This window comes from Somniosus microcephalus, chromosome 12, assembly GCF_052327205.1.
Source record: "Somniosus microcephalus isolate GS21.2 chromosome 12, FLI_Smic_1.0, whole genome shotgun sequence".
Taxonomy (NCBI): domain Eukaryota; kingdom Metazoa; phylum Chordata; class Chondrichthyes; order Squaliformes; family Somniosidae; genus Somniosus; species Somniosus microcephalus.
The window spans coordinates 73,603,919-73,631,717 of record NC_140998.1 but is presented as its reverse complement, the minus strand read 5'-3'; the positions used below and the strand labels follow the sequence as shown (position 1 = coordinate 73,631,717).

At 41.3% G+C, this 27,799-nt stretch overlaps 1 protein-coding gene across 3 annotated transcripts in view; it reads right to left on the bottom strand.

Moving 5' to 3' along the window:
- LOC147109304 (centrosomal protein of 170 kDa protein B-like) overlaps positions 1–27,292 on the bottom strand; it is an 87,725-nt gene extending 60,433 nt beyond the window's left edge. For 2 of the 3 annotated variants that reach the window (XM_086003118.1, XM_086003120.1), the window contains exons 1-6: positions 27,026–27,291; positions 25,323–25,466; positions 17,603–17,692; positions 17,189–17,267; positions 13,116–13,174; positions 12,879–13,029 (exon numbers count right to left, since the gene is read on the bottom strand). In XM_086003118.1, coding sequence (XP_085859244.1) covers positions 12,879–13,029; positions 13,116–13,174; positions 17,189–17,267; positions 17,603–17,692; positions 25,323–25,427 — 484 coding nt within the window. In that variant the 5' untranslated portion in view covers positions 25,428–25,466; positions 27,026–27,291. Of the gene's footprint in view, positions 1–12,878; positions 13,030–13,115; positions 13,175–17,188; positions 17,268–17,602; positions 17,693–25,322; positions 25,467–27,025 lie in introns of all 3 variants that reach the window. The other variant, XM_086003119.1, reaches the window with a different exon arrangement.
- Between the last annotated feature and the right edge of the window lie 507 nt (positions 27,293–27,799).

Below are 27,799 nucleotides of genomic sequence, written 5' to 3'. Positions count from 1 at the left end.
TCTGGAACGGTCACCCCCAAAAGGCTGTGGATGCTGGGTCAAATGAAACTTTCAAGACTGAGATTGATAGATTTTTGTTGGGTAAAGGCATCAAAGGATATGGAGAAAAGGCAGGTAAATGGAGTTGAGGTACACATCAGCTAAGATCTAATTGAACGGTGGAACAAGTGTGGCCTACTCCTGCTCCTATGTACCTTTACTATTTTGTGCATCATGCTTTAACCTCATTGGTTCTGCTGTCCTTGCTACTGACTCATCCCTAATCCTATTATCTCTTGCTCACAAATCCTCATTCATTTATAAATCCCTCTGTGGCTGCATGTCACCCCCTTCTCTCCAACTATCTCCAATTCTATTTCCCAGCTCTTATCCTTGGTTGAACTGAGCATGGGCTTAATGACGCATTCACTATGTACACCATCACGGCTTTGCACTCTGGAATTTTCTTCCTAAACCCCTTTGGATTAAGTTACAGTAGCAGTTTAGTCATCGAATTGGTCAATTCAAAAGATGCAAAAGTAAGACAGACCAACGGACGTCCCAAAGCACTATACAGCCAATGAAGTACTTTCTGAAATGTAGTCACTGTTGTAATATAGGAAACGCGGCAGCCAATTTGCGCACAGCAAGCTCCCACAAACAGCAAACCCTTTTTAAGAGCAGGATTCCGTGTGACCCACTTTTTACATTGATGCCAAGGACGAGACTAGTTTCAGAAGGAAAAAGATTTAATTTCCTAAACTCGCTCAACAAGTTTTGCCTGCTATCTTATTTCTTCACATTCATGTTTTTCAAAACCTATTAAAATTACTATACTTGAGACCAACAAAAATAAAGGCTCATCTTTCATTAGTCCTCTCTGTTTTATATGAATTTATTAACCAATTAAAATGTAGAAGTTGAGCCAATGACGTAGAGGAATTAAATGTCGTGAAATGCAAGATACAAGAATTAAACTAGTGTATGCATCATACATTTGATGGTATATACATGTTAGCTGGGTTCTTACGGAGATTCCCATCAGCCATGATCTTATCGAATGGTGGAGCAGGCTCGAGGGGCCGTATGGCCTACTCCTGCTCCTATTTCTTATGTTCTTATTAATTTGTTCCTGAAACACTATTTGCAAGTTTAAATGCTTTCTAACCCAACTAAGCTTTTGATTTCTGTCTAAGTCACAAAACAGTAACACATTGGCCCAGAAATTCGGGTCGGGGACTTCCCGCGGGTGCAAGCCCCCGACCTGCACTTCCCTTACGCGCCGGCCGTTCAGCTGTGGGCCCCCGTGGAATTGTGATCCTGGGCCTCCTCCAACTGCCGGCGCGCAGTGCTTGCGTATCCCAGGGGCGCAGTTAGGTCAATGCGTCCCCTGGGATCACATGGGCCATGGAGAGCCAATGGTAGCAGGGAATGCTTCATTCATAAGTTTGACAAGAAGACCTGTCAAACCTACAAATACTACAAGCCCCAAAACATCACGAAATCGTCAAATAAATTTTTAAAAAACCATCACATTTTTAAAATAACTATTTTAAACAATAATTTAAATTTTTGAAAAAATTAATTACATTTTCTAACGAGGCTAAAAATAAACTTACCTTTCTTTAAAGTATTTAAAATTAATAAACCTGTGGAAAAAATGTTTTAATTTTAATTAATTCAGCACTTACCTTGTAAAAAGCAGGCCTTGCAACTGCTTTTTACATGTCTAACTTCTGGAGACTTACCCTCCCGGGAAAACCTGCAAAAAAAACGTAAGTTCGATGCGCACGCACAGCCTCGCCTGCGCACGCGTTAGACTTCTGAACCCCTTCTTTCAGGGGAACGGAAGTGCCGGTTTCCCGCGCAAGCAGGAAACCGGCACTTCCATTGGGCCTACGGGCGAGTACCCCGTGCATACTCACCCGTGGAGACCCGAATTTCTGGGCCATTATCAAACCCAAAAACAATCCTTTGTTTTTTTCCTCCCTCAAAGTCCTAAGTGGATGTTAGTTATTTGTAATGGGGACAATCATATAATACTCTGATTAGCAGTGGGGCACAGCATGTTGTGACATGCACCACTATGATACAAGTCACCCTCCACTAAACATTGACTGCTGGGAGTTAGCTCAAAACCTCAACTTCATCCTTAAGCAGCTTTGCCTGCCAACCCAATGAAAGTCAATGGCACAATTACAAATTTCAGTTAGATGTTTAATATATTTCAAAAATGTAATGTAAATCAGGGTATATGGTTACAAAATACTGCTCCAACATATTGATGCACCGCACACGGTCAGGATTTTCAAAATAACCATTCAAAAACAAAAAATTCAGGGATGAAAATAATCAGAGAAGCAAGTTTTACGCAACAGCACAAATTTACGAAGAAATGTGTGGGGTTGACAGAGAGAATGACTTGTAACTTGACAGGATACCATTTATAGAGACACTGCCTTCATAAAAAGTTTCAGATTTCATCATGTTATCACACCCAGGAGACAACATTTTGCATCAACATTATTTAAATCATCATACTGCATATATGTAAACTAAAAGTTTGGATAAGTGCTTCAGCATGAATATAGTGCGGCTTTAACATTTTCAAATCAATGATGTCATAGCTCAAGAAAAAACTCCCAAACTGAAGAAACTATCAGAAGTAATAAAAGCAGCATCACCTTAGTGTGGATATTCTCGATCCAGGATATAATGGTGGTTGAATAGGTATAAAAAGTTATAGAAAAACAGAACATGTTAAAAAAAAAAATGTAGGTAGGTCAGTCAGTATCTGGAAGAAAGATAAAGTTAATGTTCCAGGTGAGACACTTCAAGAATAAAACGCTGCTACTCTTGCAGCGAAGCTAATGTCATAAATAGGAGAATACCAGTATCCACAGAGAGGAATAGTGAAGAACTGTGATGGTGAGTTTATTAAAAAGTGCATTTAAAAAAAAAAAAGTTACCATTAAATGATCAGATCTATCACTGGATAATTACCATAATTCCATTAATCTAAACTCTTCAGGTTGAAAGAACGAGAAACAGAATTCACTTAAATTTGAAAAAACTTTTCAAACTCAAAATCTCACTTCTCAAAGTAATGAACACCATTTCAATTTATAGCAACCTCAATGTCAAAACATCTGAGTTTTACACAATTAATTTTTTTTGAAGTGTCGTAAAGCTACATGATTAAGAGGTGCCCTGTCAACATCTGCATACAAGACTTTTTTTTTTACAATTACAGAAAATGTTGTAAATACTCATCAAGTCGGGCAGCATCTGGGAGGAAAGGAAGTATTAATACTTCAGGCATACCCCTTTGTCAGCTCTGATAGGCTTTGCCAGAAACATTAACATTCTTTCTTTCTTCACAGATGCAACCTGACTTGCTGAGTGTTTATAGCATTATCTGCAGTATTTTGTTTCCTAAAATTACATATGTTTACTTCTGCTTACATCGGAATTATCAATACCTATATATTTTCTATAATGTAAATGGGTTAAATTTTATGAGCTTCAACATTTAATCTGAGAGTTTGAAGTCCCTAAATCATCCTCCTGCACTCTTGTTAGAACCCCCTCTAGTGCATCAATATCTTTTTGATATTAGTGCATCAAATTGCACACAGGAGTGAAACTGGTCAAGATTCTGTAAAAAGCAAAATACTGCAGATGCTCAAAACCTGAAATAAAAACAGAAAATGCTGGCAACACTCAGCAGGTCAGGCAGCATCTGCGGCGAGGAACAGAAGGTTAATGTTTCAGGTTGATGACCATTCGTCAGAATCTGTACTGCTTGTTTCATTTCAAGTTCTTACCAGAGGTTTTTCTTCATCTAAAACAAAAATCCGTTCCCATAGGTAAGCACTCTCGCTCCCTATGATCCAAAGTGGGATTAGTGCACAAAGTAATCTGGGGTAGTGTGCCTTCAAGATTGAAGACATCATCTTCAGTCCCCACCACAAACTTCGTTCCCTAGCCTGCGAGGAGAAGGGGAACAGCCAGAAGTTGTGGTCAATGTTGGAATCAATGATACAGGTAGGAAAAGGGTCGAGTTCCTACAGGCAGAGTTTCAGGAGCTAGGAAAAAGTTTAAAGAACAGGACTTCAAAGGTGGTAAAATCTCTAGATTAATCCCAGTGCCACGTGCTAGTTTGTACAAAAACATGAAGATAGGTGAATATGTGGCTGGAGAGGTAGTGCAGGAGGGAGGGCTTCAGATTCCTAGGACATTGGGACCAGTACTGGACAGGAGGGACCTGTACGAGCCAGACAGGTTGCTCCTGAACAGGGCTGGTACCAATGTCCTCTCAGTAATATTGATCAAGGATAATATTACAGTTCTACAGAGGGACAATATAATAGAGGGTTCAAAGATTGAATCTATTTGGTTAGAGTTGAGGAACAGAAAAGGGGCTGTTATATTGCTGGGTGTTTAGTACAGACCCCCCAAATAGTAAGGAGGAGATAGAGTAGCAAATCTGAAGGCAAATTTCAGAGAAATGTAAAAATAATAGAGCAGTAATAGTAGGGAACTTCAATTACCCTAAATTGACTGTAGAAAGAACATAGGAAAGGGCAAGGAGGGTGAAAAATTCCTAAGCTGTACAGGAGAATTTTCTTAATCAGTATGTTTCTAGCCCAATGAGAAAGGAAGTAGTGCTGGATCTAGTTTTGGGGAATGAAATGAGGCAAGTGGAGTGTGCTGCAGTGGAAGAACATCTGGGTAATAATGATCATAATATAATTAGGTTTAAAGTAGTTAGGGAAACAGAAAGCAAAATCACCAGTGAAAATATCCAAAATAACAGAACAGAAAATACTGGAAAAACTCAGCAGGCCAGGTAACATCCGTGGAGAGAGAAATAGAGTCAGGTCGAAACCCTTCGTCAGGACTGAAAAAAGAGGAAGTGAAACAGATTAAAAGGCCAGTTTGGGGGCTGGGAAATGGGGATGAAAGAACAAAAGAGAAGTAAAGAGACATTAAGAGGTATTCAAAACGAGACGAGATGGTGATAGGACTAGTAAAGAGACAAAAGACGGCTCTTGATGAGGTGTGAAATGCGCTGGCAGAATGAGAGACAGCTGCCATGTGGGAGAGGAAAAAAAAGGGGGGGGGGAGGGCACAAAACAAAGGTGTAGATAAAAAATATATATAAAAATGTAATAGGGGCTGAGGTTATGATCTGAAATTGTTGAACTCGATATTGAGTCCGGAAGGCTGTAAAGTGCCTAATCGGAAGATGAGGTGCTGTTCCTCAAGCTTACGCTGGGTTTCCGTGGAACAATGCAATAGCCCGCGGACGGGGAGGTCTGAGTGGGAATGGGGCGGTAAATTAAAATGACAGGCGACCGGAAGCTCGGGGTCACCCTTACGGACTGAACGGAGGTGTTCCGTAAAGCGGTCACCCAATCTGCGTTTGGTCTCCCCAATGTAGAGGAGACCACATCGTGAGCAGCGAATACAGTATACTAGATTGCAAGAAGTACAAGTAAATCGCTGTTTCACCTGGAAGGGGTGTTTGGGACCCTGGACAGTGGGAAGGGGGGAGGTATAAGGGCAGGTGTTGCATCTCCTGCGCTTGCACGGGAAGGTGCCGGGTGAAGGGGAAGGGGTGCTGGGGGTGATAGAGGAGTGGACTAGGGTGTCTCGGAGGGAGCGGTCCCTACGGAATGCTGGGAGGGGAGGGGAAGATGCGTTTGGTGGTGGGATCACGTTGGAGGTGGCAGAAATGGTGGAGGATGATCCGTTGAATGTGGAGGCTGGTGGGGTGAAAGGTGAGGACAAGGGGAACCCTATCGTTGTTCCGGGAGGGAGGGGCAGGGGTGAGGGCAGAAGTGCAGGAGATAAAACGGACACAGTCGAGGGCCGTGTCAACCACGGTAGAGGGGAATCCTCGGTTGAGGAAAAATGAAGATATGTCGGAAGCACTGGTGTGGAAGGTGGCATTGTCGGAGCAGATGCGGAAAAACTGGGAGAATGGAATCGAGTCCTTACAGGAGGCGGGGTGGGAGGAAGTGTAGTCCAGGTAGCTGTGGGAGTAATCCAACTGGAAGAGAGCCAATTTCAGTGGTTGTTGAAATGTATGTTGAAATGTTGAAATGTTTAAGTGTCCTAATCCAAATTGTACACTCTCGGGAGCCGCAAGCCTACATTTCGTTGTACTGCACTTGTGCACTAACAATGACAATAAAAGTTGATTTGATTTGATTTGAGATCTAGCACAGGTGAAGTGGAAACAAAGATAGGCCAGGAATCCAGTAAATAAGCAATGGTAGGCCTCAAGGCAGAGATAGTTTGGGTACAAATCAAGCATTTTCCCATAAGGAGGAAAGATGGGGCATCCAAAGCTAGAGCTCCTTGAATGACAAATGAAATAGAGGTTAAAATAAAACAGAAAAAAAGAGGTTTATGACAAACATCAGGCATAGAATACAGTAGAAGACCAGGCAGAATACAGATAGTGCAGGGGGAAACTGAAAACAGATACAAGGGCAAAAAGAGAGTATGAGAAAAGATGAGCAGGGGACTCAAAAATCTTTTGTAAACATATAAAAAGTAAAAGGATAGTTAAATAGCAGGGCCAATTAGGGACAAAAAGGGAAATTTTCTTGTGGAGGCAGAGAGCATGACTGAAGTACTGAATGAGGACTTTGCATCTGTCATCACAAAAGAAGATGAAGTTAATGTTGCAGTAGAGGAAGAGAGGTGAGTAGAGATACTGGATAGGATAAAAATAGATAGAAAGGAGGTGCTGAATATGTTGGCACACTCAAAGTTAACAAGTCACCTGGTCCAGGTGGAATGCATCCTAGATTGCTGAGGGAACCTAGGGTGGAGATAGCAGAAGCCTGGACCACAATCTTTCAATCCTCCTTGGATATGGGAGTGGTGTCAGAGGACTGGAGGAATGCAAATGTTATACCCCTGTTCAGAAAAGGAGGGATAAACCTGGCAACTACAGGCCAATCAATCTAATGTCAGTGGTGGGAAAACTACTGCAGACCACTGCCAAGGAGAAAATTAATTCTCATTTGGAGAAGCATGGGTTAATCAGGGACAGTCAGCACGGATTTGTTAACAGCAAATTAAGTTCTTTGATGAAGTAACAGAGAAGGATGATGAAGGTAGTGCAGTAGATGTATAAATGGACTTTCAAAAGGCATTTGATAAAGTACCTCATAATAGACTTATTCAGAAAATAGAAGTACATGGTATTAAAGGGACGGTGGTAACTTGGGTATGTAATTGGTTAAGGGATAGGAGGCAGAGAGTAATGGTGAACTGATGTTTTTCTAACTGGAGAGAAGTATGCAGCTGGCAGAGGCAGGACAGGCCGAATGGCCTTCTTCTGTGCTATTCTATGATTCTAGCAACCGACTCCATCCATTTCCCTGGCCACTGTCTGACACTTTCATATCAGACTGAATTACCAAAAAAATTCAGAGCCATTTGAAGTACTGTACCAGTAAAATACAACCAATTGTCAAAGTCAGATCTAATAATACAGTAGCTTTGAATTAATTCATGAGTTAAACAAGACAAACCAGTTGGTTGAGTTCATTCAAATAGTCTTACTTTTCAGTAGACCCCTGTTGATAATTCAGTAGCACCTTAATCCCTAATGGTGTTGGTTGCATTCAGATTTCTGTAGATGTTCTTGCCTATGGGGTTCATGTTTCGTCTCTATATCTTACAGCTTTTTCAAAATTCTAATTTAAAACATAATATCCAAGTTTATATTTCAAATGTTCTTTGAAATGCAATCTTGCCTTTTGCAAAGCTTATCCAAAGCAATCACTTGCACAATGAACTCCAGCCACATTAACACAAACACAAAAGGCCCATCGTAAACCACCTGTGGGGTGGAGTGGGGGGAGGCTGTCTAAACTAAGTAAATAAAAAGCAAAAAACGGCAATAATGGACTGAAACAAATTTTTTAAATGCTGATGAAGAGCTATACCTGAAATGTCAAGTAGTCCATTTTCGACTGATGCCGGGTATTTCCAGCATTTTCTGTTTTTGTTTGTTTAATCTAAAATTGTCCAAATAGATTTTGATGTTGTTTAATTGCCAGTCATGCATGTTAAGTGTTTTCAGCATTTGGGCCATTGCTTTTCCCTCACAAGCTATGTCTATTATTAGTCAACAATTTGACTGGCTGTTTCCTAATATGTGTCAGGCAAGACCAGAGAAACAAAGACAGTTTCCCAACATGCAGCGGCAGAAGCCATTTTGAGGGCAGTATCATTGTTAAATGAATCTGAGGTTCAAACTCCACAGAAAGGACCCATAAACTACAGGTAAAACCATTCCCCTTCCATTACAGTGGTACCTGAATGTAACTGGAGTCACATTTGTATTCTCCATAACACTTGAGGGAGTACAGGACACTCCAATGCCTTAGAAGCTGTTGCTGTTTACATCTAATTTTAGCTTAGATAGAACAAAAACTGGATCCTAAGAATTCTAAAGGACTAAACCATATAGAATCATACAACACAGGAGGCCATTCGGCCCAGTATCCTCTGGTTACCGACCTTCCTGCCAGTGGAAACAGTTGCTCCTTACGCTAACAAAACCCCTCGTAATTCTGAACATCTTTATTAAATTTCCCCTAAACCTTCTCTGCTCCAAGGAGAACAATCCCAGCTTCTCGAATTGCTCCACATAACTGAAGTCCCTCATCCCTGGTATAATTCTAGTAAATCTCCTCTGTGCCCTCTCCAAAGCATTGACATCCTTCCTAGAGCGTGGTGGCCAGAATTGGATACAATACACCAGAACAGATGAAAGGACATCAACCTGAAATGTAAACTCTTTCTCTCTCCACAGATGCTGCCTGGCCTGCTGAGTATTTCCAGCATTTTCTGTTTTTATTCCGATTTACAAGGACTTTTCTTTTTCATGCTTCTCCTTACTTCTACTATTTTAACTTTAACTTTTTTAATCTGGGGCAAAACATCCCTTTTTTAAACTCGGAGACAAGATTAAAACATTACCTCAGACAATCACTCTTCTTGACGGTTGGAGTTTCTACTAAACTATGCTAATGCACTTTTCAAGATAACTTTAGCACTTTGCATTGAAAATGACCACAGTACAGGAAACTTTCGATTAACCGGCCCCTAAATAACCGGAAATGTCGGTTAACCGGCAAAATTCAGGAGTCGGTTTCAGGTAAGTTTTATAACTTTTATTACTTGCACAGCAACAAATGAAGGAAGGCAAGGGTTTGGCTGCAACTGTTGCCAAGCTACAGAGACGCTTGCAACTTGTGGACATTGTTCTGAAGCTGTTGCTAAGCAACAGGGTTTGTTGCTTTATACGTAGCTCTGAGCTCCGTATCTTTTCCTATAGCATTCGGTTATCTGGAATTGTTGCTGAACTGGCACCACGTCGGTCCCGTCCGTGCCGGATACCAGAAAGTTTCCTGTATATGGCCATCAATAAATTGGCCCCGATCTTCTGTCACAAAGAAGAGTTCTTTATCTGAGGAAATGCTTGCTCATCAGGATCCCTTCAGGGGCAACAGTTCTACAAGGACTGGATTGCATCAAACTATTTGTAGAAATGTTAATTCTGTAGTGCCAAATTTACTACAGCTTTTCCGAAGGTGACGTTGAGTCTGATGAAAGGTCATCAATCTGAAACGTTAACTCTGTTTCTCTCTCCACAGATGCTGCCCGACCTGGAGTGTTTTCCAGCATTTTCTGTTTTTATTTCAGATTACCAGCATCCACAGTATTTTGCTTTTGTATGACATTTTGAGAAATGGCCAACAACTTTATGGGAGGTGGAGGAAGAGAGGACATTAGACCAATATTTAGTACCAATTATTTCATATTTATAGAACGTATTTGCACTTGCTGAGATACAAGACAACTAAATAAATTGAAATCACAATTATTTTGAATAATCTAAAACCTAACAGGAAGAATATGGTCATCCTCCAAAGAGTTAAAAAGTACTAAAATTAGTGTCAAATATTCTTCTGTTAATTTTACTGCCTTAGTGTTAAACAGCAGTATCTTTTGTAGGAGGGAAGCAAAACTAGTAGTTTTGTCAGAATGCCTAGATCAACAAAGAGAACTCCAAATCACATTCCTCCATGTTAAAATTAAAACCAGCAGTCAGAACAGAGATGCCTTTATATTCTAATCTCAGAATGTGCATTACAGTACGACAGCAGCAAGGACATTATAAACTCCAGGATCATTAAGCTGTCTGGCCTGCTTTTCCTACTATTTACTCACACACATTTGTTCAAGCATTTACTGCATGCCTTGCGATGCTGTCAGTGAATAGATTAATATATTGGGGAACTAGATATTCCTTTCAATAGAAGATCGAATTCCAATGACCACTTTTAGTATAAAGGTTATCCAAATGAAGTGTTAAAATAATGACAAGCACCCAGGTATATGGGTAGGTACAAGATTACTTTTGAAAAAAGCAAGAAGGTTTTCCATTAATTTTAATTCTATGTAAATTATGAAATTTAATGCCAACTTATAGATTTTAATAAGCACTTCATACCCTTTTGTTTCACTATACAAGCAATCAACAAATTCATCTGGGTGTAAATTTGGCACTTAACCAAATTTACCATTCAAAAAAAATGATGAATGGATGTCTTTAGTTTAGGCAGTAGAAATAAAAACAAGCTTTTCCTTTTTCAATTAAGTGAGTTTTTCTAAACAGAAGGCCAACACGGAGCAGCAATTTCTGGACCTCTGCTAAAACACCAGATCAGAAACCACAGAAGCAAAGGGGGGAGAAAGGAAAGCTAGTACAGCCAACTCTCGCGAATCTATCGCGATTGACATGATTTCCGAGTGAAATAAAGCATCAATCATGATGGAACTCTGAAATCTCAGGGTTTTTGGTGTGATTTGCTAAAGCATTACTCTCTCGCAACACAGCCAGCTCAAATGGCGCGATTTTTAGAGGAAATATTCACTTCTCCCAAACGCTGCTCTGATTAGATACAGCGTCCAATTCGAGAACGTTTCTGGACCCTGGCTCTTTCTCTACTGGTTCTGTGCTACGTCAATCATCAGTGGAACAGAGGTTCCGTCGCCCTTCCGCTGCAGAGCGCAGCGGTCAGTGTAACTCTCCATGCAGCAGTTTGGCACGATGAGGACTTTGCAGGAGATTCAGGCCACTTTACAGGTCGTGAAACTGGACCCAGCCGAGTTATAACCGTCAGTTCATTGCATGTCGTTCAGTGACAGCGACCGTGTCAGCTCGGGTTTACTGCCTAATGGAACTGGACAAAACGCTTTGTAATTGCATCGAATCTGGACAGAGATAGGGTTCATGCTGTGAAACAGTAAGAGATTGGAGTACAACGTTTTCTCTTGCCCTCTTCACCAAGAAGAGTCTGTGAAGCTTTTAGTCATCATCGAGCACACCTGGCACCATCCAGGACTATACATAAAGTTTAAATACATATTCTTATTAATTGCTGAGTTACAATTTCAGGGGAAAAAAATCAGGAAGAAATTGAGAGGTTTAAAAAAGGGGAAAAGAACATTTCTGCATTGACAACTGAATCTTTATCCATTCAACACCCAGAATAGCTGTTCCGCTGCCAAGCAACTGTATAATACAGTAGGTTAGGACTTCCGAGGCCTCTGTGTTGCCTTGGAGAGCTGAAGGGTATGCACAATTTTTATGTTTTGACATTTCCAAATAAAATGGGAAATGTCTGATTTCATGCTTCTTAAATAATGTTTAATCAGTCTTCAATGTTCTGATTTTTACTTTTAGCCTGATTATCCAAGGTGATAAGGATGAAATAATAGAAAATGCTGGAAAAACTCAGCAGGCCAGGCAACATCCGTGGAGAGAGAAATAGAGTCAACGTTTCAGGACGAAGGGTTTCAACCTGAAACGTTGACTCTATTTCTCTCTCCACGGATGTTGCCTGGCCTGCTGAGTTTTTCCAGCATTTTCTATTGTTATTTTGGATTTCCAGCATCCGCAGTATTTTGCTATCGTGATAAGGATGAACACGCTCGTGTAGTGAGGATAAAACTTAGTCTTATCTATATTGGTTTATGTTTGAAAAAATGGCAAGTTATGATTTATATACCAAATCTCTTGATTTTTAAGGGTTTGCCTCTTGATTTATGAGACGGTGGGGTTGGCATTACTGGAAAGTTGATGGCTACCTCATGGTCCAGTTTTTGTTTATACTGTGAAATTGATTCAGCTACGATGGAATTACGATGAAACACCAGAACAATTTTGGAACAGTTGCTCAAAGATCATGACTATCATTCTGGCCACAGGTCTTCCCCAATGTCACGAAGCAATGTTAAAATTGGATTGCTGGCATGTATGGGTGAGCTGAGAGCTCCGTCTGTCTGTGGCTAGAATAAAATGTTCTCTCCATCCAAATATAGCTGCAATATAAATGGACTACCATATACTTTATAGAGACACAACATTGCAGTGCTTAGTCTGTACTTGTACTCAGTTTATGTTACAAAATAGTTTCCAGTAGAAGTGGTTCTGCAATAAGAATTGGTAATGCAGCTGCATGCTGACCCATATGCTGACTTTGAGGGTCAAACTACAGCTCAAGTGCTGGTTTTGGAGCTACTGTTATGTGACAGGTCCTTTAACATTATAAATAACAACCACAAATCCAAATATAGGCATAATAACAGGCACTGCAGGTAAATCTTGACACTTTTAAAATGGGATTTCCCATTGACAAAGCCTGATATAGTTTTCAATGTATTTTGAGATGAAATGTTGCAACCCATTCAGCAGTTTTAATATAATAGATGTAATATTCCTACACCAACAAACACCAAGCAAGGGAATGGTGACATAAACCAGCCATTACAATATATTATCAAAGCATAATGAATACCTGTAGCTCCTTTCTTTTCAGGCTTTTCAAGATTTTGTCTGGGCGACTCCAATTTTGTACTTGACTGGTCAAGGGCCATATCAGACTGTTCCATCTTCTTATCTTCTGCTGCTTTCACATGTATTTGAAACTGACTGGTGTATTTCTCATGCTGACAAAGCACAATAGAAACACGAGGTGAGACAGCTTTTTATCCAATTTTCTTTTTTAAATTGATGATAGCCAAGCTCTACTTACCTTTAGGGCCTCTTCGGGAACTCGGTGTGTACTTTTTTCCAATATATACATGTTGGAATGTGAAGATTTTGTTAAGAAAGCAAAATAATGAAAATGTTTCAAGAATGGGCTTAATTAAAAAAATTAAACTGACTAAATCTAGCTCCTAGTAGACAAGAATTAATTACACAAACACACCCTCAAATCTGGTGAATTAATCACCAACTGCATTGAAAGATATGTCCCAAATATGGATATGGCTATTCTCCCAACCAAGTGTACAGTGGCTTTAGAAGGCTTGTTTCCCCCACGGGGTGGGGGGCGGAAAGAGATTATTGTCCAGAAGTTGTTGCAATGGCAGATTTAGCAATGAACGACATTATTTGGACTTTTACGCTCACCATTGACATTGCACTATATTTGCGTCACAAATTGCTGGAACGTCGATCTGATAATGGTGAAGCGATGTCAATGTCACATCTGAGACCTCATGAACGTCGCACCCAATGGCTTATCTCCTTGATCAATGAAAGAAAAGTATAAAGAGAAACAGAGCGAAAGACAGAGAAAGAAATAGGGTGAATTAGAGTCAAACAAAATATAGAGATAGATGGATTGAGAGAAAAAAGCAGTCCCAGGGGAGATCTGCTATTATCAAACATATGCACTGTTATTTCCTTTTGAGGCATCCATTCTTCTTTACTTGAACCATTAAAAGTTTCCAGAGATCCAAAACCATAAACATATTTACCAACAGAATGTTTTTCTTATATAAAATGCAGTGCTCAGAAATCGAATTCAAAATGACTGCATCTAGCAGACAGAAACATCATTGAGTGGAGTTGTAAAAATATATGTTCTAATATTTCATACACTAAAATAATTTCACATTCCTTTCACAGAAATGAGAAACAAGCTGTAAAACTAAGGCATTAACATTAATGTTTTAATTAATTAACATTAATACAAACAAAAGCAGGTGTGGAAATCAGTTCAGATGGAAATCCAAAAACTACACAATATTTTATTTTATAGCGATATGATCCAGATCAGGCTGCTGTTGAAAAAGTATTTATTCAATGTATAAAATCACTGGGTTTTCTTTCACTTTCCTGTGAACAAAGACTATCCAACACAGCCAGAGCTCAGTCACATAAAAGACATTTCCATTATTGCTTCCTGAAGCCACATAAATCATTCGTGTAGATTCGAAAACCTGTACCTCACTGACACACATTTCAATATGAATGAGAGTTTTCAGTACTTCCCCACCCCCCCACAAACCTCAAATCTCCCGAATTGTCACTAGCATCTGCAGTATGAGTAACTGGACCCTGCAGCATTAAGCAATTTTCCTGGACCAACTTTGTCATTCCCCTTCAAAACCTTGAAGACTTCAATTAGGTCACCTCAAAGTCTTAAAAAAAAACACAAATCTCCTAACCTTTTCTCATAAACAGAGGGCTCTGATATTTAGATATCTGGTTGATTGCTTCTGTACAGAGACAAGTAGTGCTCCAGAGTCTGACCAATCCCTTACACAAGACCTATATAATCATTCATTGCAAACTGCCGGCGTGACATCGGCCGTCTCCATTTCTCTGCTCCCCTCACTCACCAAGCTACCTCCCTCTGAACTTGCAGCACTCCATTCTCTCAGATTCAACCCCAACATTGTCATTAAACCTGCTGACAAAGATGGTGCTGTTGTTGTTTGGCGAACCGTCTTCTACCTAGCGCAGGCTGAACGCCAACTCCGACACCTCCTCCTACCTCCGCCTGAACCATGACCCCACTATCAAACATGAAGCCACTGTTTCCAAGACCGTCACTAACCTCATCTCCTCCGGAGATCTTCCATTCACAGCTGCCAACCTCATAGTTCCCCAACCCTGCACAGCCCCCTTCCATCTCCTTCCCAAGATCTACAAACAGGACTGCCCTGGTAGACACATCGTTTCAGCCTGTTCTTGCCCCACGGAACTTATCTCTTCCTATTGCAACTCTATTTTTTCTCCCCTTGTCCAGTCTCTTCCCACCTACATCAGCGACTCTTCCGACGCCCTCTGCCACTTTAACAGTTTCCTGGCCCCAACCGTCTCCTTTTCACTATGGCCGTCCAATCCCTCTACACCTCTATCTCCCACCAGGATGGCCTGAGGGCGCTCCGCTTCTTCCTCGAATAGAGGCCCAACCAGTCCCCATCCTCCACCACCACCCTCCTCCTGGCTGAACTTGTTCTCATATTGAACAACTTCTTCGACTCCACTCACTTACTCCAAATTAAAGGTGTTGCTATGGGAACCTGCATGGGTCCTAGCTATGCCTGCCTTTTCGTGGGATAGGTGGAACATTCTTTGTTCCAGTCCTACTCTGGTCCCCTCCCTCACCTCTTTTTCCAGTACATTGATGACTGTATCGGTGCCATTTCCTGCTCTCGCCCTGATCTAGAAAATTTCATTCACTTTGCTTCCAATTTCCACCCTTCCCTCACCTTCCAACACGTCTTCCTTTTTCCTCAACCAAGGATTCCCCTCTACTGCGGTCAAGGGCCATGTCAACCATGTCCATTCTATTTCCCACACTTCTGCTCTCACCCCTTCCCCTCCCTCCCGGAACCACGATAGGGTTCCCCTTGTCTTCACCTTTCACCCCACCAGCCTCCACATTCAATGGATCATCTCCCGCCACCTCCAGCGTGATCCCACCACCTAACACATCTTCCCCTCCCCTTTCAGCATTCCGAAGGGTCCGCTCCCTCCGCGACACCCTGGTCCACTCCTCTATTAACCCCAACACCCTTCCCCAGCACCTTCCCGTGCAAGCGCAGGAGATGCAACACATGCCCTTTTACCTCCCCCCCCTTCCCACTGTCCAGGGCCCCAAACACTCCTTCCAGGTGAAGCAGCGATTTACTTGTACTTCTTGCAATTTAGTATACTGTATTCGCTGCTCACGATGTGGTCTCCTCTACAATGGGGAGACCAAACGCAGATTGGGTGACCGCTTTGCGGAACACCTCCGTTCAGTCCATAACGGTGACCCTGAGCTTCTGGTCGCCTGTCACTTTAATTCTCCGCTCCACTCCCACTCAGACCTCACTGTCCTCGACCTCTTACACTGTTTTAATGAAGCTCCACGTAAGCTTGAGGAGCAGCACCTCATCTTTTGATTGGGCACTTTACAGCCTTCTGGACTCAACATCGAGTGCAACAATTTCAGACCAGAACTTCTGCCCCTATCGTTTTTTTCCCTCTCTTTCACATGGCAGCAGTCTTTCATTCTGCCATTGCCATTCACACTTCATCTAGAGCCATCTTTTGTTTAACTTGTCCCATTACCATCTCCTTTTGTCTTGCACCATCATCCCTTTGCTCTCTTAATCTCTCCTACCTTCCACCCTATCACAGACCTTCCCTTTTGTTCTTTCCTCCCCTCCCGCCTCTCCCTGCCCCTACACTTGCTTAAAATCCTGTTCCATCTCCAGCTTTTTCCAGTTCTGACGAAGGGTTATCGACCTGAAACGTTAACTCTTGTTTCTCTCTCCACAGATGCTGCCTGGCCTGCTGAGTGTTTCCAGCATTTTCTGTTTTTGTTTCAGATTTCCAGCATCCCACAGGTGTTTTGCTTTTGTACCTATATAATCTATTGATTTTGCATGCCATCCCTCTGATTATGCACCTTATTTGCCTTTTTTATTGCAGGCAAGCACTAAATTGACAGTTTCATAGAAGTTCATACTCAAACTGTATTTAAAGTCAGTCGGGGCTGAAAAAGAAAATGATAAGCCTGCTAGAAAAAATACAAGTAAAACATATTCAGATTTGGAATTGAATACAAGAATATCCTACACAGATCCTAAAACACTGTAGAAATCAATATACTCCAATATTAAAATAAAAATTAAAGAATGATATCTAATGTAAAGTAGTGAATCTTTTCTCCCATTAAAAAGCACATGACATTGTTCCTGCAAGTCCCACTTCCATTATTTGGCAAGGGATCGATTTATAAACATTATTAAACAGATGCACAATAATTATAAATACAGTAAAGGCTTCAAATAGATTAATGAGATTAAAATGAAAGGATATCATATCCAAAACGAATAGTGTCATTCACTTTTAGTGTTATGTACATCTGGTCAGGAATCCTTACATCATTCACAAACGTCTGCAGAAAGAGGAATGTAGGTATAATATTATAAGTGCATTAGAAGTTTTCAAACTCAAAAGAAACGTTAAGCCACTTCCAACCTAATTAAACAAAATAAACAATGATTTTAAAAAAACTTGCTAATTAACGTCCATTTTTTAAAAAGCTGAATTACAAATTGTAACTACTAGAATCGTATCATGGTAGTTTCTGAATTAATAGCATATGCTTATAATGGTACAAAAACAAATCTAGCCAAATCAAACAATTTTTTTCTGACCCAATGAAATGTATTACTGTAACATGAAAATGTGTATAGCGTGAAACAGTAGCTTCATTGTTTCTCTACATACCCCATTCAGACTTCCAAGGTCCTTTACCCGGTGCTCATCTGTAGCTGTGTCATAGTTGATGACTGCGTGCTGCTTGTCTACGCTGCGAGACTAGGAGAACACATATAATGAATTCTAAGCAGGTCAGAAGGAGACAACTACCTTTAATAAGGTGCTAATTGGTTCCAGCCTAACATAGCTACTCTCGCTGCATGTATAAGTATCCACAATCAAAAATGTAGTATAGTATGTGCAAACAATTCCCATGACTGACCTTTGTTGTACAGTTACCATCATGTACTATCCTAGAACCATAAATTACATTAACTCTAAACTGCAATATTAAAGTGTAACTGGAATCACAGATTAGCATATTCATTGAATCTGTCAGCACTTGACGATTAGATGTACTGTTTACACAATGCTGAAGGTCAACATGTTAAAAATAAAAACAAAGTGTACAGAGGCCAATCAGCATCTTAGAGAAAAAGATAAGTTAACATTTTGAGTGGCACCTTTCATCAAAATCTGATATGTCAACCATTACTTTCTCTTTCAAGCTGAATGACTGGCTGCCCTTTGCTAGCATTTTTTGTATATATTTTATCTCCAGCAGTCACATCATTTCTCCTTATAATTGCAAATCAAATTCAGTTCAAATTTATAATGCTTTACAGCCAGCATCCAAGGATACAAAGTTATTTCCAGTGTAGGTTGTTATGAATTGATAATATTTCAATATGATAAACAGTCATCCAACATTAAGGTAATGCTACTTAACATTTGTGAAGTCAAAGGTTGTCTAAGGAAGCTTTGAAAGTCCAACAGGCTGCAAAACCTATCCTTATCACTGACACTCCAGTGCAGTACTGAGAGAGTGCTGCACTGTCGGAGGTGTCGACTTTCAGATGAGACATTAAACGGAGGCCCCATCTGCCCTCACAGGTGGACGGAAAAGATCCCGTGCCACTATTTCAAAGAAGAGCAGGGGAGTTCTCCTCAGTGTCCTGGCCAATGTTTATCCAACACCTGAAACAGATTAACTGGACACGATCACATTGCTGATTGTGGAAACTTGCGGTGAGAAAATTGGCTGCTGCGTTTCCTACATTATAACAGTGACTACACTTCAAAAGTACTTAATTGGCTGTAAAGCACTTTGGGACATCCTGAGGTTGTGAATGGTTCTGTACAAATGCAAGTCTTCCTTTTCCTTCTTTCTGTTTCTCTCTCTCTCTTTCCCCCTTTGAGTACAGGAACAAGGATGTCTTGCTGCAGTTGTACAGGGCCTTGGTGAGATCACATCTTGAGTATTGTGTGCAGTTTTGGTCGCCTTATCTGAGGAAGGATGTTCTTGCCATGGAAGGAGTTCAGCGAAGATTCACCAGGCTGATACCGGGGATGGCAGGAATGACATATGAGGAGAGATTGGGTCGATTGGGCTTGTACTCGCTGGAGTTTAGAAGAATGAGAGGGGATCTCATTGAAACTTATAAAATTCTGACAGTACTGGACAGACTAAATGCAGGAAGGCTGTTCCCGATGGTCAGGGAGTCCAGAACCAGGGGTCACAGTCAAAGGATAAGGGGTAGGCCATTTAGGACAGAAATTAGGAGGAATTTCTTCACCCAAAGAGTGGTGAACCTGTGGAATTCTCTACCACAGAAGGCAGTGGAGGCCAATTCATTAAATATATTCAAGAAGGAGTTGAATATATTTCTTAAGGCTAAAGGGATCAAGGGGTATGGGGAAAAAGCAGGGACCGGATACTGAATTTGGATGATCAGCCATGATCGCATTGAATGGCAGAGCAGGCTCGAGGGGCCGAATGGCCTATTCCTGCTCCTATCTTCTATGTTTCTACTCCGCTGGCACCTTCTACTCTCCTTCAAAGACCTCACTCAGTTCCACTCCTCTCCTGAGGGGGAAGGGAGAGTGGAAGCGAAAAAGAGAGTGCAGAGAGATTGAGGGAAATGAGGGCGAGAGCAAGGGGAGTCACAGTGAGAGCAGGGTGTGGGGGCAAGAACTGGGGGGTGGTGGAAAGGGGGCAAGAGCCTGGGGGGGGGGGGGGGAGGAGGGGGGGAGAGAGAGGAGAAGAAGGGGGCTGAGAGCGAGGACAGAGGGCCCGAGTTGGGGTGGGGGGTGGGAGGGGAAAAGAGTGAGTGGGCGAGAATGAAAGAGTGGGGAGAAGAGTGTGTGGGGGAAGGAAGGGAGGGAGCGAGCGGAGAGGAGAGGAGAGGAGAGGAGAGGAGAGGAGGAGAGATAGAGAGAGAGAGAATATTGAGGGGTAGGAGAGAGAGTGTGTGTGGAGGGGAAGAGAGATCGGGGGGGAAAGAAAGAAAGACAGACCCAGGAGAATGAAAAAGCATGCAAAGAGTGAGAAAATGAGAGATGGAGAAAGAGAAAGATCTATTTTCCGAGACCCCAGAATGGGCGTAAACAGAATCAGAATAAGCCGAAAACACAGTTCAAATAGTTTCTGTGGAAAGAACATATAGTTGATATTTTGGGTTCATACCCTTCTTCAAAACACAGTTTTATAAAGTTATCCCAAACTCATGATCTAATTTCAAGCTCAAGCTGTCCCCTAGCCCTATTGGTGATGGAATGCCACAAATATTTTATTTTGTTAGCACTTTACCTGCATTACTTTCCACCATTAAATATTTCTTCAAGTATACAGTGACCTTAGAGTCCAGTTAAAAATTAAGATTCAATCTTCATGCATTTTCACTCTGTTGATATTTTAAATATTTTTGTTTAAACAAGGAGTGCTTTTGAAACCTGCAGAACTGGTTTAGAGAAGTTGCTGCCCAGATGGTGGGAAAATCTTGAATATATACAACTGAAACACCCTGCACCGTGTCAGATTCATTCATTTCCCTTGCATCTCCTCCCATGGAGGTCCCAGGATATGGCCAGCACTTACTGTTTAAGCTAAAAATATTCAACTCAAGAGACAAAGACCAAAAATTAATTGTTAATAATGTAACTTTTTTTTTTTTTTTTAAAAAGGTTCGTGTACAGCGAGACCATCATTTTTTTTTGGTGATGTCATCACCTAGATGATTGCATACAAGGGCAAGGCTATCAAAAAGTGATCAGAAATTAAGTGAGGAGAAAGAAGAGAAAAAAGAGAAAATAAAATGCGAAAGCATTTCCCGTAGATAATATTCGAATGTAAAAACACAACTACAAAAATTATAAACCAGAACATTGTCTAGAAGAAAATGTCCACATACAGTATTACTATCAGTACAAAAATAAATACAAGATTGGGTGAAGTTTTCTCACTAGAATGGGGTGAAACTTAGGCGTAGTTATATCAATTGATAGCTACAATAGGTTGTGGTATATCCATCGATAGCTAAAATCTCAATTTGCAGCAGGAGCACCATATTTATCCTGTCTGGCTGCAATTCAGACATTGCAACCAGGAGAAATCTCTATCCCTACAGAGCTCTGCTTTCACCCGTTAAACTTTAAATGCGTCGAGCTAGAAACCCCTACTTTCTGAGAGTGCAGTTGGGAATTCCTGCTTTCTCAGAACAATTAAATAAGCTGTGCTTAAGTTTATAAAGTACCCCAGATTGGAGGTCCAACCAGCCCCCGGAAAATTTTTCAAACTTGGCTCAATGCCACACTGGAATTGTACTCCTTGCAATGTCAAACCCAAGCGCTACGAGATGGCTTCCCCGGGACTTCGCAGAACTCTGCAATCTGGATGGCAGACCTGGCTCGGAAGTTATAGGTCATTTCTGCTTCACTGAGAATTTCAGACTACTTGGCAGTGGTAGATTAACTACTCCTAAAGATACAGCCATAATTGCATCGCTTGCTACTATTTTTCAATGTAAAGGGGTTAGGAATTTGGGTTGTTCTCTATGTGACCTCCCAATAGAACAGACGTCTGCTACACCACCCAGATATCAAGCTTTGATGGCATTGCTCAGCAAGCTTCTCACTAGAAAACAAATCTTACATGTACATAAAAGCATAATTGTAAGACTGAAATAACTGCTGAATGCTACAGCAAAATGTTTAATTAAACTGAATTGAATTTAAACTTGGCCTAGGTGGGCCAGACTTGCTGGACAACTTTCTCATTTCCAATATATTGTAACTAGGATTCAACTCTATTGAACATTAAAGTATTGATACCAAATTATACAATCGTTACCTCAGGTTGCTTCTGTAACCTTGATCATTTAATTGTAGACATTATTTTACTTCACTTCCTTCATGACCAAAAAACTCATCCAACCTACAATAAGCTACCAGGTGTTCCAACAAAATTAATCTGCGAGCGTACCAAAGTAATTGTACTTTTAAGCTTTCAATACACATAGAATAAACATTCTAGTTTATGCTTTGTACAGGAATAAGGGACCTACAGCAAATTAAAGCGTGAGGTGCAGCCTAGGACCTTACACTTGAATGTTTATATTATCACTTAGTATTTTGGATGTATTTGCCGTTTAAATGTAGTAGTCAGTCAGCTTAAGAACTCATATGCACATCAGGGTGACACAAACAATGTACTTTTACTTCTGGGATGCAAATTAAATTCAGCCCAAACTAATGGGATTAAAATTTAATGCCTCTCTTTAATGCCTGCAAAAGTCTGCCATAAAACAAGTTTGGACAGTCTCAATTCGGTTCCTAACAGGAGTGGCTCAACAGCACAAAACAACAGTCTCACTCAGATCACAAGGATGGTTGGTGTGGGAAATAAAATGGTGCTGAGGAGGATGCTCGTCTGAGGCTGACAAGTAACTAAGTAGAGCAATCTACATTCTTAACAGATTTCATTTCAGCCCTTGTTGCACACTACTAGTGAAAGTTGCACATTCTTTTACTCTTTTCCATTGCTTGGTAAAAGGTCCAACAAAAGTATACAAACGTTAGCTCCCACTTGTTTGCTTCACAATGAGTGTGTGCACCATCACAAAAAACCTGTAAACATCTCGTGGTGCTGTTCAATATGGCTCTGAGCATTATACCATATAACATACAATGCATTATTTTGTTGCAGTGCAATTGTGTGTAACTTTGTATGCCCATCTAAGGTGACGAGAGGTAGCGGCTATACCTTGAAGATCAATTAGAACCTAATTGTTTAAAGGCAGATCCTTGGGTCAATTTTAGTTTTTTTTTTAAAAAGGTGACTCCTAAAGTCAATTAGAAGGTATTCTCTGTTGGTGGGAAGTTTCTCTGTACTTTGGAAACAACTGGCTTACTTGCTCTTTTTATATACTTTTTTAAAAAAAGGCAAAAAGCATGCATGTGATACACCTGAAGTGGAACAGATACGTCAGGTGTTTCTCAAGAGCTACAGTAGACCACAGAGGTGAAAGTTAAAACAATCCGAAAACAAAATGCTCAAAAATGATTCTTACAATTGGCACGTTCTACCCTTTCCACTTGGTGCTTTTTCTTACAGATGCAAAACAATCTTAAAATGTTGATTCAGCTGCCTCTCTCCAAGAACATATTGGTTACACAATACCTCCAACGTGTTACAAGAATTCAGAGCAATTACACCATATAGCCTTAAAGGGACACATACCTACATTCTATTTTACATGTCGTCCAGTTCTTACAAAACAGCACTTACTCTGACTTGCTATTAGCAGGAGATTCATTGTTTTAATAGAGCAAAATGGATTTTGATCGTGTAGAGCACATTATACTCCACACTGGAGGTTCAGGAAGTTTTACCCTCCTTGTAATCCCATGTTTACCCGACATGGGATTTCTTGATGCCAACAGTTGATACAAAAGCGAGCAGAAATATCCCACTCATATCCTGCAATTTGATCACCGTGGAGAGAGACACACTCAGCATACATATTATGCTGCTTTTGATCTAATTCACCATGATGTATGGGAGAGCGTGCAGGTAGTCATGCTCCATTAATCCAGCACAGCAAGCTCAGACAACAATTTTACTTTTGGTAAAGCACAGGCCTCAGCCTGGATATGCAAAGATAACTTAGCATGGTCCCTTGTTGTTATTTGACATTTGTGTCAGTAAAAACAAGCATGAAGAGTTAAAAGGTACAATATTTTCTTTTCTTTTGATTACAAACCATCTTAGTAATGGTCATTCCTTTTTAGCATTCTGGTTGTACTGATGACTACAGTGTGAAAATTATTTGCATATTCATTTTTTTAAATTCATTGATGGGATGTGGGCGTCGCTGGCTGGCTAGGCCTGCATTTAGTGCCCATCCCTAATTGCCCTTGAGAAGATGGTGGTGAGCCGCCTTCTTGAACCGCTGCAGTCCATATGGTGTAGGTACACCCACAATGCTGTTAGGAAGGGAGTTCCAGGATTTTGGCCCAGCGACAGTGAAGGAACGGCGATACAGGTCCAAGTCAGGATGGTGTGTGGCTTGGAGGGGAACTTGTAGGTGGTGATGTTCCCATGCGTCTGCTGCCCTTGTCCTTCTAAGTGGTAGAGGTCGCGGGTTTGGAAGGTGCTGTTGAAGGAGCTTTGGCGAGTTGCTGCAGTGCACCTTGTAGATGGTACACACTGCAGCCACGGTACGCCGGTGGTGGAGGGAGTGGATGTTGAAGGTGGTGGATGGAGTGCCAATCAAGCGGGCTGCTTTATCCTGAATGGTGTCGAGCTTCTTGAGTGTTGTTGGAGCTGCACTCATCCAGGCAAGTGGAGAGTATTCCATCACACTCCTGACTTGTGCCTCGTAGATGGTGGAAAGGCTTTGGGGAGTCAGGTGGTGAGACACTCGCCGCAGAATTCCCAGCCTCTGGCCTGCTCTTGTAGCCACAGTATTTATATGGCTGGTCCAGTTCAGTTTCTGATCAATGGTAACCCCCAGGATGTTGATAGTGGGGGATTCAGCGATGGTAATGCCATTGAATGTCATGGGGAGATGGTTAGATTCTCGCTTGTTGGAGATGGTCATTGCCTGGCACTTGTGTGGTGCGAATGTTACTTGCCACTTGTCAGCCCAAGTCTGAATGTTGTCCAGGTCTTGCTGCATATGGACACGGACTGCATCAGTATCTGATGAGTCTCGAATGGTGCTGAACAGTGTGCAATCACCAGCGAACATCCCCACTTCTGACCTTATGACAGAGGGAAGGTCATTGATGAAACAGCTGAAGATGGTTGGGCCTAGGACACTGCCCTGAGGAACTCCTGCAGTGATGTCATGTGATTGAGATGAATGACCTCCAACAACCACAGCCAACTTCCTTTGTGCTAGGTATGATTCCAACCAATGGAGAGTTTCCCCCTTGATTCCCATTGACTTCAGTTTTGCTAGGGCTCATTCACAAGGATATAGTCTCACCTGACATTATAAAGTTTAAAAGAACCAGCATTGCGCTACAAAATTATTTTATAAAACAGAACTGTAATGTAAACTGTAATCTTTACTTATGTGCAACAGTATGGCTAAGCACTAAGAGAAGGCCAAGTCTTTCCCCAAAGTGATAAAAGAGGGGGAAGCAAAAAAGAGGGCAGTCAGGCCAAGTACATGGATGCACCTCTTTGCAGCATTGCTAAAGACTTCATCAATACTGCAAAGAGACACATCCAGCCTGTGCTCCTGCAAGTGAGTGGCACAGGAAAATACTAAAATGGGATAATAGCAGAAAACAGCTTCACTAATAAAATATTAGTTATTTCTAAATGAGAAAAATGTGTTTATTTGTGCTGTCTGCAGATTGCTCGTTTGTAATAAGCCACCTGATGATTAAAATTATTTACCTGAAGCATTAGTTCGCAGTCTTCTCGCCCAACAAAAATCATCTCTTTTGGGAGTCGGTGGCGAGAGCCACAGCTGCTCACCAGGAACCAAGATGTCACACTCATTCTTGGTGTCTTAGCACCTAATTTCCACAATTTAACATTCTAAACAAAAAGTAGAATAGAACAGATTACATTAGTAATTTGCCATATTTTTTTCTTAAAGTTCATGTTTTAAAATAACAATTGAGGCAAAGGGAGAAAGAGGAAACTATTGTCCCTGTGAAATGCAGAAGTAATGAGCAACAGGAACTAATTACAGTCAGTGCTTCATTCAAGATTTTCTATTATTTACACTGTTCACAATAAAGCAGTGCTAAACATGGTCAAAATATTAGTATTCAATAATTAAAGTTATAAAACAGTTTTTATAAACTGACTAAACTTGTTGTTGTTTTTCAAAATTATATTACCAATTGAAACATTTATATAATTGTAACCAGATGTCGAATATTTGATATCTGGGAATAATTACATGCACAACATTCTCTTCCAAGGGTTCAGATGACTTAGACTGTAGGACTTTGAGATGAGATTACTGTCTTGTAATCCCCCTCACATATCCACCCATTGTATATATTTTCGATGGGAGTTTGGTGGGGTGCAATTTTCAGTACCTTTTGCAAGTAGCAGATGTGGTGGTGAACACCGAGTGTTGGGACACTTGTGCTTTAACTATTCCACTGACTATACATAGCACATGGAAGTACTGTATTCATGGCACTAAAGTAGGTCACTCTCTCCAGTTCCCACCCAGATTTTTTCTTTTCAGTTATTTGCCACATGCAACTAAAATAAAAGCAGCAATAGCAAATGGAAAATTACAGCTCACCACTAAATTATTCAAAGCTCCACAGAAAATGTGATGCCTGTATTTCATTTTTATATTTCTAAAACAAACTTTTCCTTTTCAGGCTGATTTAGATTTAGAGTGGGATTGAAAATTAAGCTGCAAACAAAAATTGGAAAACCTCTCACTGGATGAATATCCCGTATATATTACTAATTATTGTTTAAAACAATATTAAAAAAGGAAATAACCCTGTAAAATTTACGAATTTAATATGAAAGATCCTCCAGCAAATGTAATTCTCGCAGAATTGCTGCTAAAATAAATTCATTCAATGAATTACATCTTTTAAAAATCTGAGATGTGCCCGTTTCAAAAATACAAAAGAAAAATCCAAACCCTCCTGACAAACCGCAACACAACGTGCAATTTGGGGTTGTCGCCTTTTCTTCACGACTATCCTTCATGAAATATTAAAATAATCAGATGCACGAACAGAACAATAAATGGCCTGAGACAATAACTATAATAATAATTAAAAACATCTGATTAAACATCACTCGACAGAAGGCGGTGGTTCAGACAGGCCGAGCTCTGCTACAGGCTGGGTGGCCGAGCCCGGTTGCCAGGTGATGGTTAATCCGGGGCCGTCCTGCACCGTCTCAGCCTCCGCCTTTAACCTGGCACCGGTGGGCGGCGGCGGCCCACAACTGCGCTAGGCCGAACCTGCGGCAACCAGCTGCTTCCCGCCCGGTGACTGCAAGCGGCGCGGCCCTGGGAACCGACACCGCCAACCGTGATGGGGAGTGGAGGCCGGGCCGGGAGGGGCTGGGCCGGGCCGGGCCGGAGGCGGCAGCGCGGAACCGATTCTCACCTTCACTCGGAGATTAACTGCCGCGCATTGCCGGTACCGAGAGCCGCCGCCGCCGCCACATCATTCCCTCCTCCCCCCCGGCCGTTGTCGGCTCTCACCGTCCGCTCCCCGCAGCGGCAGCGCAACTCGCTGACGTCAGCCTCCCGCACAGCCACCTGATGCCAGCAGCCGGCCCGCATTCACTCACTGGCTGGAGGAAGGAGGTGACAACCCTGGGCAGTGCCATAGTGCAAACTGCCTCCTACCCTGCCGAGAGCTTGAACCAAATGCCTGCATTCACCTGGTGTGCCGCAGGAGTCTGATCCACACCACTGGGGTGACTGCCCCCCAACATTTACTGCAATACTTATTATGCCTTAGTCTGATGAGTAAATAAAGTGTATGCTGATGTTTAATTTGTTAGGCTTTACCCTCCAACCAGTATGTTAATGTGCACATACTCTAGTCATTTAATGGTTAACACTACGCTCAAATGCAACTTAATGACTGCTCCGAAGGATATTTTTGTTCTGCTCCGTGCCCAAAGGTTACATTGGCAATGAAATAAATGTCTGTCCAAAGACACATTTTGTTTGGCAGCGGACGTTACTGTGGTAAGAATGTTACGCCAATCCAGAACAGTTTATTTTTCCAAAACGGTGAATAATGTCAGCACGGTGATATTAAAACTAAAAACCAAAAATTGCTAACGGTGGAAATCTGAAATCAAAACTGAAAATACCCATCAGCATCTGAAAAGATAAAATAGTAAGTATACTCTAGTGTTGTATTTTT